At 41.0% G+C, this 12,627-nt stretch overlaps 1 protein-coding gene across 7 annotated transcripts in view; it reads left to right on the top strand.

Annotated features, from left to right (window-relative positions):
* Window positions 1-12,627, top strand: part of rgs3a (regulator of G protein signaling 3a) — a 119,616-nt gene that overhangs the window by 53,745 nt on the left and 53,244 nt on the right. For 6 of the 7 annotated variants that reach the window (XM_069171579.1, XM_069171598.1, XM_069171592.1 and 3 more), the window contains one exon: window positions 2,776-2,819. In XM_069171579.1, coding sequence (XP_069027680.1) covers window positions 2,776-2,819 — 44 coding nt within the window. Of the gene's footprint in view, window positions 1-2,775; window positions 2,820-6,089; window positions 6,619-12,627 lie in introns of those variants that run through there. The other variant, XM_069171620.1, reaches the window with a different exon arrangement.

The following is a 12,627-nucleotide window of genomic DNA, read 5'->3' as shown; positions in this document are numbered from 1 at the left end:
ACGTTTTTGAAGGAGCTTTAAGGTTTTAGTGTTCCTCACTGAACAACGGTATCACCCAAGTTCAGCTCTTCGTTCTGACGCTTCCAGCTCAACTCTACTCACATTTTTTGGGGGGTTTTCTGTTGGGAAAAAGTTGTTGCTTGAACTGCTTAATATCCAGTTTTATATCCAGGGACAGCAGATGAATCTGAGCGGTTGTGAGATGATTACTAGGAGAGGAAGGAAGAAAAAGGTGTTTTCAGGTTGTGGACTTTTTCCTCTAAGCTTTTAGTTTTGCTGAGATATTTGATCATTTTACACATTTATGGAAAAAAGTTTATGAAAACAAAAATCACTCTTAAGTGGAGCTGTTACCAACTCAATGACATCTGAAACTCTGCTTTTTGTAAGACATCATGCAAATCATGACTCTTATTAAATATTATACTGAATAGAATCAGTGCTCACTTTTAGTATGATCACAAAAAATATCAGTTTCAGTCACATTAGTTATATTTTTTAAGTAATGATCTTTCTCTGTTTTGTTGAAGCTTCCTTTTCACTCTTCATTGAGACTCTGGATGCATTTAGTCCACAAATCTTCTACGTTTTCCCGCCAAGACTCACACATGGACACACTTATTAATTCAATAAGTCAAGCAGTAAAATCCAGCTGCTGCATGCACATCTGTAAACAAGGCTGCAAAATGTATTCTTCCTCTTGTCCGTCTTTTTATCTTTTGTTTTCAAAGGTTACTGTTTATTCAGTTTTCAAAGTTCGGCATTATTTGTGTGTCAACATAAGGTGTGAGTCAGACTTTGGGGTCGGGGTGGCCGGCTTCGTGCCTTTGAACTAACGACATCTCAAAGAAACGTGAAATACTGCACAGGGTTATTATTTTCAGCGACACAACAGGGATATTAAACAGAAAAACGTCCACTTTGCAGCTAATACTGCCGTGATTAAAAAAAAAAAGTGTTGTAAAAGTATTTTAGCACAAGTATTTCTGATTTTAGTAGACAGATTAAGGGTGACCTCCTCCCCCGCGGACACAGCTCGCCTCCTCTGGATCACTTCTGACCTCCATCCCACACCCAAACAATCAGCCATCGCCAGGGTTTGCGTGTCTGTGTGTGTGTGTGTTCCATTAGAGGACACACACACACACACACACACACACACACACACACACAGACACACACACAGACACACACACACACACACACACACACACACACACACACACAGACACACACACAGACACACACACAGACACACACACCCACCTCCACCCGGCTGCCTGTCATTGTTATTTCGCTTCGGCAGCGTCACTCAGGAAAGAGGCGCCGGGGGATTGTGTTTGTTTCAGCGAGGGCGTGTTTGACGAGCTTGTGTGTGTGCGTGTGTGTGTGTGTGTGCGTGCGTGTGTGTGTGTGTGCGTGTGTGTGTGTGTGTGAGTGTGTGTGTGTGTGTGTGCGTGCGCGCAGGTAATGGCACACAGTTCAATAAAGGGGCTTTCCTGTTACCCTGATACCACACTGAGGAGCGTGGGAAACAATGACTGGTATAAAACCTCAGTCCAAAATCACAGTAGCATGTGTCCCTCCAAACATCAGCAGCAGCTTTACAACAATAAATAAAACAAGATCTCTTTTTTTTTTTTTTTACTTTCTGGGGACTTTTTCTTCAGTATGTAATCAAAAAAATTTGAATGACAGGGAATTACTAAATTTATTCCACTTTCTTTTTCTCACATTTGAGATAAAAACCTTTCAGCAATTAAGAAAAAGGTATTTTTAGGCTTATAGGATTTCTTGATGTACAGAAAACAGAACCTTTATTTAACTTTGTTAAAAGTAAAGACATGGATATCACAAAGAATGTGAGTTGCTATCTTTTCCCAGAAGTTCTCCTCTTGGTGGAAAACCAGAAAGATATCCAACAGTGACATCTGCTGTTTGTGACAAAGAAACACACTTTTAATAAATGTGGACCCTGCTGGCGACCCGCTCACAACCGTTTTGGTTGTTTCATGTGAAAAATGACTGGTTTTTTTTCACTCGTTTCTCTAATTGCTTCAGGCTCTTCAGTCATCAATAACAATCGAATCAAAATGTGATGCACTTGTTTGGTCGCTCACGATCAAATCGCTCCAGGAAATACTACCTACTGTAAATATGTTTTTATTTGCGTTATTGCCTATTAAGTCAGTAAGATATTTAATGCTTAAGATTGTAAAAACAGAGAGACTGTTTGAACGTGTTTATTGTTGTTACTGCGGCAACGGAGGGAGGTGAGGCACGCCCCGATCCTCTCCCATGGTCATATTTGTGTTTGTTAATATTTACCAAACCCATGTATTGTGAAGACCGCCTGTTCAGTAGTGTGATAGCGGTCAAACCGGGTGAACGTAGAGAGGACGCGGGTCTACGTTCAAGTGCGTGTGTGTGTGTGTGTGTGTGTGTGTGTGTGTGTGTGTGTGTGTGTGTGTGTGAGTGTTCACTCGATTAAAAGCATTTATCTTGACTCCAGACCCACAGGCCTGTCGCGCAGAGCGCTTCCTCAGTGAATTATGGGAGGATGTCTACTGTGTAAGGCTGACTTACAGTAAAAGCTTTCCATAAATAAAAGTATTTGGGCAAAATCAAAACCGTAAATCAACGAGGCTGCTTTTATGTACAAGAAGGAAAAGGAGTGACTTCAAAAAAACAAAACAAAAAAAAAGGGCACCAGGAGAAAGTTTGCAGGGAAGGAAAGAGATTTAAAATGAACTTCTTCCTTTCCTTGTCTTGCAGATTACGCAGAAGAGCTGAGATTCTACCTGATTCACATGACGGAGGTAAGAAAGAGTATTATGTGTGTTGAGAGTGAAGGAGGCTCTGATGTGAGCAGTGAGCCGGAGGGACAATTGACTCTGGTGGAAATCACATTACAGGGAAGACACGGATTAGCAGAGAGCACTAATGAAAATGTCTTTTCTCTGTGTGTCTTTCTCCGATCTGACTTCCTCTCAGACCTCTTTCAAACAAAACAGTTTTTACTGCAGTATTTGTTGCATTATGCCAGATATTAAGACATAAGCATCATCTTTAGACGTCTAACGCATTTTAAAGATGGAATAAAAAGTAATCTGTGTATTTACATTGTGATTTGTTTAAGAGTTGATAACTCGATTATCCTAGTTATTATGAAAAATAGTTATACATCTGCTGTAACACCTCTCGGGCTGTCATTTTAGGATGAACGACAAGCACAATTGATAATATTTTCCTATTTATTTAATTATTGTAAAGACCACATACAAAAATAATTTCCATATGTTTCAAAAGAGGTCATATAAATTTAAATATCACCTCCATTAATGTCTTAAAACAGAGATTTCAGCTGCTTTATCTGGAACCGAAAACAACAACTAGCTCAGTGCTGCTCTTCATAATCAGTTTTAAAATCTCTCAAAATATCAGTTTCATTATTGTCTGTCCTTCCAGCAGAGAGAGCATGAAGGCAAACAAAACCAGGAGGCTGGGATGGTTCTGATACTGTGATGGGGATGGATGGATCTTGAAATCCAGAGGAAAAATGTAAAACAATCAAAATACCCATTTGTGCATTAGGACAGTTGCTAAAATAAAAACTTTGAAATGATTTCAGCTTTAAGCTAAACTCACCTCTAGCGGAGTCTGCTGACGCCTCATGAGAGCTCCAGTTCAACTTTAGGAGTCATTTTTCAAATTGGAGCTTTTCCCGACTTCTCACGGCTGACGGTCTCAGAAGTGCTTTAAAATATAAGCTGAAGAGACAGCTGAACTATTTCTCTGCTTTTTTTTTTATTTTTTTTTTTAAATTTATTTAAACTCTATGCCGCCACCGTGACTCGTCTGCAATTTGTTTCGGCTGCAAGTGTCTGCTCATATGGTTTATCTTTTCACTGAGCAAATATATAAACCCCCCCGTCTGCTGCAGACACACACACACACACACACACACACACACATACACATTGTCGCACTGCTTTGAAATGTGCTACGTAGCCTCATTAGCAGCTTATGAATCTTTTAGAGTTTTTTTGTTTTTTTCTGAAATTCCAGACAGAATACGAGGGGCCTGATGACTATCCCACAGGCTGCAAAAAGAAGAAGGAAAAAGCTCCATAATTATTCAGTCTATCCAATTAGGCAACATATATAAATAGTGACTCTTGCGTAAGTCGGCATGGGACAGAAAGAGAGAAAGTTTGTGGAAGTTAAAGGCAGATTTTAGGTTTTATACACCGTATTAAAAAGATCCACATGACTGTGTGGTTAGGCACTATGGTAGCTGTTATTTTTATATTTTATATGGAGTTTATTTCATAGGATTCTGTCACAGAAATGAACAATCTTGAACACATAAATCACACATTTGCAGATCCCAGTTACAGTAGTCGGGCACAGTTTGGACACACGTCCTCCTTTCAGACGTTTTCTAGCGGCCGTCCTGTCAGATACTCAGACACAATCGCGCACACGCATGCTGACATGAATCTCCTGGAGATTTGCTTTGACCTCAAACATAACACACACACACACACACACACACACACACACACACACACACACACACACACACACACACACACACACACACACACACACACACACACACACACACACACAGAGGATCTGTATTGATTTAGCTGTCAGCAGTTTATTTCGTACCTCTGGGAGAAAGCGGTAGTCACAATGAAACACAGCACACTCTTACTCTGATTCTTATTTCGACTGTTAGAAATGCTAGAAGGTACTTTATAATTTCAATATCATTTATGATGAACTACCTTTTTATATAACTTAATTCTGATTAAAAATATGCTTATAAATGAGCAAATAATCGATAAAGGCACCCCCCCCCCCCTCTGCTAAACTACTGCAGTGCTTATTTATCTTGAATTCTTACCGTCTTCCCCGAGTGGTTGACCTCCTGCTGCCTTTGTAGGGCGCGCTGGTGTGTGAAGTAAAGGGACATGAGAGGGGGATGAAAGAGAAGGAGAGACATGAAGATATCAAAGGAGACTTCAACAGAGGTCTTAAATAACAAGACTATTGAGCTCTGCTGATCAAAGATGATGAAGACATGTTGAAATGACCGTGACTATGTGTGCGTGTTTGTGTTTACTCAAATGAGAGATGTGCATGCGATGGCCTCTAATTGAATTGCTCTTTCTGGCTTCCCTGTGCAAAGGTCACATATACACACACTCTAACTAAGAGAGAGGCTCTCCTTGCTCGGTGCATGTTTTTAGTTAAACATTGCATTTTCTCGTCCCATTTCTGTTAATACATACTCTGATCCTGGATTCATCATGACGGCAACAATAACTACAAACATGTATACTGTAACTAAAGCTGACAAACCAACATGAAATATTCTACATTTATATTGATTTTTTTTTTAACTGCTCCCACAACAGTTTATCTTTGGTTTGATTGCTTTTTTTTGTGTGTGTTCATGTACTGTTATGGGCGTGTTTATGTTTGTGGAAAATATTCAGTTTTTAATATTAGTTTATTTCATTTGCATGTCACCCTTTCCTTTCCTTTCCTTTCCTTTCCTTTCCTTTCCTTTCCTTTCCTTTCCTTTCCTTTCCTTTCCTTTCCTTTCCTTTCCTTTCCTTTCCTTTCCTTTCCTTTCCTTTCCTTTCCTTACATGTGACCACATGACACATGTATTTGTGCACATGTTTTGCCCAGTGGAAACTTGGTTTTGGAACATTTTATGGTGCATCATGTGGTGAACATGTGTCATCACGTGTCCCATTTATGGAAAACAGGAAACTCAAGAGCTTTCCTTTCCTTTCCTTTCCTTTCCTTTCCTTTCCTTTCCTTTCCTTTCCTTTCCTTTCCTTTCCTTTCCTTTCCTTTCCTTTCCTTTCCTGACTCATCATGCAACAGACCTCCCCACTCTTCCTCTTTAACTTAATATAGCATTATACTGGCATCAATGAAAATACAAGAGGACTTCTCATCTATTTCATTTTATTCAGGAACTTCTGTCGCCTGCTGTGTTCACTTTTAATTTGAAAGGAAATAATTAGCTTTGAAATAGTCTGTTTTTTTTTTTTTTTAACTTAAATGATTTCAGCGCAGACTGAGGTAAAATCAAACTTCTATTCTTGCGGAAGTAAGAAAAGCTTGTGTGTCTCCTGAAGTTGTGAACGGTCTGTTACGGTCGTCTCGTCTTCTCTTGTCTACTCCTGCCTGTCCTTCTCTTCCACAGCTGGAGGTCATCCTATTTTAGCACTTGCTCGAAACGGGACCGATCTAACCCAGATTTAAACTCGCGAGAAAAAGCATGTGTGTGCGTGTGGAGGAGGGTTGAGATTGTGTCTCTGGGAAATGAAGTGTCTGTTGGGTGTGTGTAAGTGTGTCAGTGACGCAGGAGGAGAGGAAGCGAGGCGGCGTGGTGTAGGTAAACCAAAAAAAGAAACAAAACGCATCAAGAGTACGGAGAGACAGCGTCTGAGATTATTGACGAGCAGAGTCCGTCCGGATCGTTGCAGAGTGATCATGGGCAACCTGGCTGACCGAGTCGGGCCTAAGAGGAGGTTCGTCAGGGAGGAGAGCTCTCTGCAGCGGCACCTGCTCTCTGACGGGGGAGACGTAAGTCTGAAAAAGGCTTAGAGAGGAAAACAGAAACGGTAGAAATCAAGAAGGACATTAAAAAAAAAAAAAAAAAAAAAGAATCGTTATAAAGAGGATTTTATGGTTGTTTAGTGCCACTCATTGTCATCGAAGTGTAACTTCTCACCAACAATAACACTGTTGTATGTCAGACTGTCAGAATAATTTAGAAGTGTTTGTGTTGACTCAAAACTAACTTTGATGGAGTTTCGATTTTTCCCTGGGCTCTACTCAGCTGAGGAGAACTCATACAGGAACATATGGAAGTATGTTGTACTCTTCAGTGTCATATCCTACCAAAAACCTGCTGTTTAATGTGCTTCTAGTAATGGGTGCTAATATGAGTGAGGTCTCCACAAGTGAAAGATGAGAATTCCATTAAGTGTATGGTCACTCATTTACCTCTATTTCCCAGAAACTGCCATTCGTGTCTAATCGGCACAATGCAGTCCCCACTAATGACGATAAAATCATGAATAATCTCCACTTACCAAAGCAAAGCCGTAACAATGACTCAAACTACTTACATCATCTTGTTTGCATGCGCTTTTTTTAAAAAAAATTTTTTATTTTTTTATCTCGTATCGGATTTGCCTTATTTCATATGGAGTTTGCAGGTAGTGGTTTAGAGATTTGAATTATGTTTTGTCACCCTGTAGCAGCGTAGAGATGCGATGATCGAGAAGAGATGAGATAAGCGGACGCTCCGTCAAACGAGGTGAAATCACAGTGTGATGGCTCGCATGTAGGTTGTGGAGCAGCGAGGGAGCTCCGTCATCAGGCGGTGTTGTGCATACAAATAGTATTTTTGCTGAGAGGATTGCACGGGAAAGGTCACAAGCCTCCTGGTTCATTATGCGCGGGGTGACGTCCATGTGACGTTTGTGGACACAGTTAATAACAGTAACAGTAATTGTGATTGAATTACTCCAAATGAAGACTCAACTGCTGTCCAGAACCGAGTGGACATGTCATAGGTGCTTGTTTGCTGTGTGTGTATGCGCAGTATTCATTTTCTATGCATCCCCGTATGCATTTAAATTAATTCTTTGCCTTCAGGTGCATCACTGACTGCATGACATACTGTTCAAGCTGTCACTTGCAGTCTGGTGAATGATACGTACTCAGGGGCTCTAGTCAGCAAAATACGAACTTTATGGTTGCGATCCATAACAGAGTGAGGACAGGACCAGGACCAATGTCTCAGGGGTCCCGTTGTACTGAGATATACCCTCTCGCCTCCAGCCAAGCCACAGCCTTAAGTGTGCGCTACTTTTGATGGGATTTAATATGCCAGTTTAGATTGGCAGCTCTGTGCGGCTATACATCTAAATATAATCACTTCACGACCTCCATCTTAGTGAAATGATTGCATTGAGATCTATGAGGAGGACAAAGTGTTCCTCTGAGCTGTACTAAATTATGTTTTATCTCCTTTTTCCATCAGATGCAGGCAGCATTGACCTGAATGCTAATCTTATGCAGGATTGTACATTCATGCTTATGCAATAAAAGCACAACTGATCATGTGAAAAGGCAGAAGAAGCCATGATAATTGCTACAGTGAATTATCAGTGAACTCTGACCGGATAATGATCATGACGAAAGAAAATATGCAACTCCACTGCTGCTAAAAAAAGACGAAAACCGAGAGGGAAAAAGTTTTTGGAAACAGCAGCTGACTTCAGAAAACATCCTGCAGGCCCTGTCATGTGCTTATCATTCTCCCTGGTGGCTATAGGAAGGGCCTCGGGCCAAGGACTCCAGTCTACACGCTCTATTCACGGCAGCTTTGTCTTGGCAACCCGCTGAAGAGCTCTGAGCTGAATACCAGACAAACAAACCAGAAATAGATGAAAGAGTGTGGGAAAGCCACCGAGTTGAGGGGGAATAGCTTCTGTTGTTAAATGAAGAATATGCACCTCCATCAGCAGGAGCACAAACACGCTTAATACGCTGGACGTCGAGGTGCAGGCGCACCCGACTCTCAGAGGGGACGAGACTTTGGTGCTTTTATTTCATGGTCAGAACCAAACTTTCAACCTCGTTACTCGCTTTTTGTTAAACGAACATGCTCATTAAACCACGTTGATGTTTAGTCGGTATAGAGTTTACAACGTTCATCATGTTCGTGTGCTTGCATTAAATCGTAGTAAATTAATTGGAAATGGAAAATTACAAATCACAATGTTGTCCAGATGGATGAAAAAGTCACCAAAAGTTATAACAATTCATCCTCGTGAATATCTGTGACACATTTTTATTTCAATCCATCCAATAGCTGTCAAGACGTTATACATGTAAAAACTCATGGTGGTGCTACTTGACAGGCTCACCAAAGTCCTAGGATTCATTCTCTGGGAATCTGTACAACATTATTTTTGTGAATCCATGGAGGAGATATTTCAGATGTGCCAGGACAGCAAGAAGATCAAATAATATGGAGACGACAGTAAATAGGAAAAGAGAGTTTAAGTTTCCTCAACATCCAGTTACATTAGTGAGGATGCTCCACACTAAGAGGCGGCTCGCCGCTTGAGCATCATTAAGTCTTGTTTACATGTCACTTATGTGGCAGCTTTAAACCTATTAAGTGCTGCAGTTACAAAGCCTCGATGGCTTGGAGGTGAAACCCAATAGCCCACTGCGGAGAAACGGTGGAGAGGACGAAGGTTATGACTGAGAGATTTGGACATGGAAGTATTGACTGCAGCCTGCGCCTCTTTAAGCAGGACTACGAGGTATTAGGACAATGACGTGCTGCTAGTTTTATGTGTAGCTAGCTCCGTTGAGCAGCTCTAGCGTACGGCGATGACTGATGGGGTAGGAAAGTGCTTGGTGTGTCGGTGTATGGGGACTTGCACTAAAAAAAAAAAAGTACTTTAATCTTGATACTTGGTCTAAAAAGCTGCTTAAGATTTTATATTTTACCATTCCTGCTTTTATGTATTTTTCTTTTTGGGAAGTATATCAAAATAACTATTAGAGCACTGATCCTCTATTTCTTTTCTGCATTCTCTCTATATATGTACTTTTAAAAACGAGTTCGACCTGCTTCAATTTTCTTCCTTTAAAACACTCGTGTACTGAAGTAAACTGAATTTCATCTGAAGGAGTTAAACTATCATCTGCAACCGGTGCACATAGCACAGAGAATAATTGAAGCTGAGATTGAGTTGCAGTTGGAATCACAGACTAAATATAAAAATGGACATAATCTCCGGGCACAAAAAAGTGAAGCGAATGCGTAATTGTCTTAAAGTGAAATACCTCTGTGGGCCACCAGGGGCTGGCTAAAAAAAAAACTAAAAAAAACAACAAAAAAACAACAACTCTGGCTCCAATAGATTCCCAATCAAAAACCACCAACTTTCAAGAAGTGCCAACTTCTCTCATGAAATACAAAGTCAGTAAATGTTTTCCACACGTCATTGTGGTCCCATTAGCTAAATTCACTCCTTCTGATCAGTCTTTTTTTTTTTTTTTTTTTGGTCTTTCTGAAAACAATTCCCCTAAAATGAGCATGCTGAGCAGCAGATGAGAGGAGTGAATCCACGTTAGTATTTGTTTCTGTATGCAAATGAAGCTCCACCCAGCAGCTGGTTAGCTTTGGTTTGAGATGGCTAATTGACCCGAGCCACCGGCGTGAGTTTCATCTGATTCATAGCAAGACAACAAATTAGCAAATGTCCCCAAAATGTCCAACTGTGCCTTTAAACTTGAATTATATGTGATCTTTGCCACACGAGGACAGAGCTTTAGAAACGGGTCGTTTTTAAACCAACAATATTAGCTGTCATTTAAAAGGTGCTAACCTGTGCTGAGGCTGTTTCGGTGAGCCGTGTTGACGGCCGTCCAGTGACACGTTGACAACTCGTCTGCCAGATGGCTCCGGGGGTGGGGTGGGGGTGGGGGTGGGGGGCTTCAACCACGGAGCACTTTAATCAATCTGATTAAGGGGAAATTCTGCCCGTATTTTTAGCCACTCCATGCCAAACCTGTGGCCAATCACTGAGTTTGATATTATTAGCTCTTATGTTTATCTGTTCGAGGGGTGCATTTAGAAACAAGGGTGCACCAATGTAAGGAAACCATTACCTACTTTAACTAATGTGATTATTTAGGTAATAATTTTATAAATAAGATAAATAGTCATCGGCTTTGTTTACGATTTGACTCAGCTGCTGAAACTGACAGATCAGTTTGTCTTGGAAAAGGCCGGCTAGTCGTCCAGCAGCGGGCCACTGACAGGAGGCTGTACGATGCCAAACATGACTTAACATAAACATCCCCGAGGACCTGCCTCCACAGTCTCGGGCAGATTCAAGTGAATTTTTTCAAATTGAATAGATGTTGCATCTGATTTGGTTGCAACACGGGTAAGATTGTTAGTTAATTCAATTTATTTGTGATTTTAAAACTTTAAAATTGCTCATTTTTGTTAACCTTAAGAGAAATATAGTGCAGAAATGGGAAGTATCACTTAAATCTGGGTCAAACTTAGAGACAGATGTTTTTTGAAATAGACTGCGGTGGGAACATTATAGAAAGCTCCAGCTGGCTCCGGACCATTCCTGCTTAAAACATCTGATCTGTGACCAGCTGTCGACAGTTTACAGGCACGACTGATGGTTTGAACCGATGTAATGCCGTGATGTGTACATGTCGCTGTCAGGAGCAGCACACCGGTGTGTAATAATGGAATAACAAAGATGGAGAAGAGAAATGTAAATGATAGCTGGAGACGCGTGAATCATCGGTAGGATTTCCCGAGAAGAGCATTTTAAAAATGTGATGCGAAACAAAAACGCACGACTCTTTATTCTGTAGTACGGCGTTGTTTTGAAATCATCACATCTTCTGAATATGGAGCGAGAGTAGGGATGCATTTATAGTAAGGAATTCAAGCTGGTGTGTACGCTATGTAAAGGTGTGTGTGTGTGTGTGTGTGTGTGTGTGTGTGTGTGTGTGTGTGTGTGTGTGTGTATGTGTGTGTGTGTGTGTGTGTGTGTGTGGATGCAGGTGGATGCTGCCACCGGGGGTCATGAATTGCTTCACGCAGATGTTGCTCCATCTCTCGTGGGGCGGTGGAGGAGTTGCCTGGAAAGACCTGAACATATGAGGCGATGTTTTCCGAGCCTCTGCATTGTTTTTAAGTTGTCCCTCGTTTCTTCGTTGGACGGAGGGTTCATGATGACCCTCCGCTGATGTCCTTGTTTCCCTCCTTGTTCTATTGTGGCTCTATCTTTTAGAGACATGTGTCTTATAGGTCATGGAGGGGATGACGCCTCAAGACTGATCCACGTCAAAGCCCCATTTGCGATGCTTTGAAAAAAATATGTAGAGTACAAAAGACCAAAAGGTTGAATAAAAAGGTCGCGTGGATCTGTGTTAATATAATATCTATAATAGAAGCATTAAATCAGGTAATCAGTCAGCTATCTAATGCCTGTAGCTTAGACAAACAGAAACTTCCTTTAATTATTCATTTACTTCCATTTTTTTGGAGATGGAATACAGCAGGTACAAACCTCGACAACCTTTTCCTCCATTTTCTGTGTTCAGATCAATAAAAAGACGATCCAGCTTGTGTGTTTTTGCTCATCGCGGCCGTTACGGTCCCTCGAAACGTGGTTTTCAGGAAACATCGGGGACAGAATTATTTCCAGCTTCATGGCTGCTCATGTTTCACTTCACCTTGCGGCTTTCTGTAAAAGAGCGTCTGCTGACCTTTTCTGACATGTAGAATCTACGCTTGACATGAGAACAAAAAAACAACAACAACACAGAAAGCAATGTTATGTGGTTTGTTTACATTGAAGTCTGTATGTTTGTGTGTGTGTGTGTGTGTGTGTGTGTGTGTGTGTGTATTATTGTTGCACCCTTATAGACTCAGATTCAGTCCAACATCAGAGAACATCAACATTGATTTCTAGTCTGCTGTGAAAAAGCCTCTATTTCATCATCTCATACGGTTGAAAACAGTCA

The sequence above is a fragment of the Embiotoca jacksoni genome, unplaced genomic scaffold (genome assembly GCF_022577435.1).
Source record: "Embiotoca jacksoni isolate LCO1_2020_lvr unplaced genomic scaffold, fEmbJac1.0.p SCAF_10, whole genome shotgun sequence".
Taxonomy (NCBI): Eukaryota; Metazoa; Chordata; class Actinopteri; family Embiotocidae; genus Embiotoca; species Embiotoca jacksoni.
This window is presented reverse-complemented; position numbering and strand designations above follow the sequence as displayed.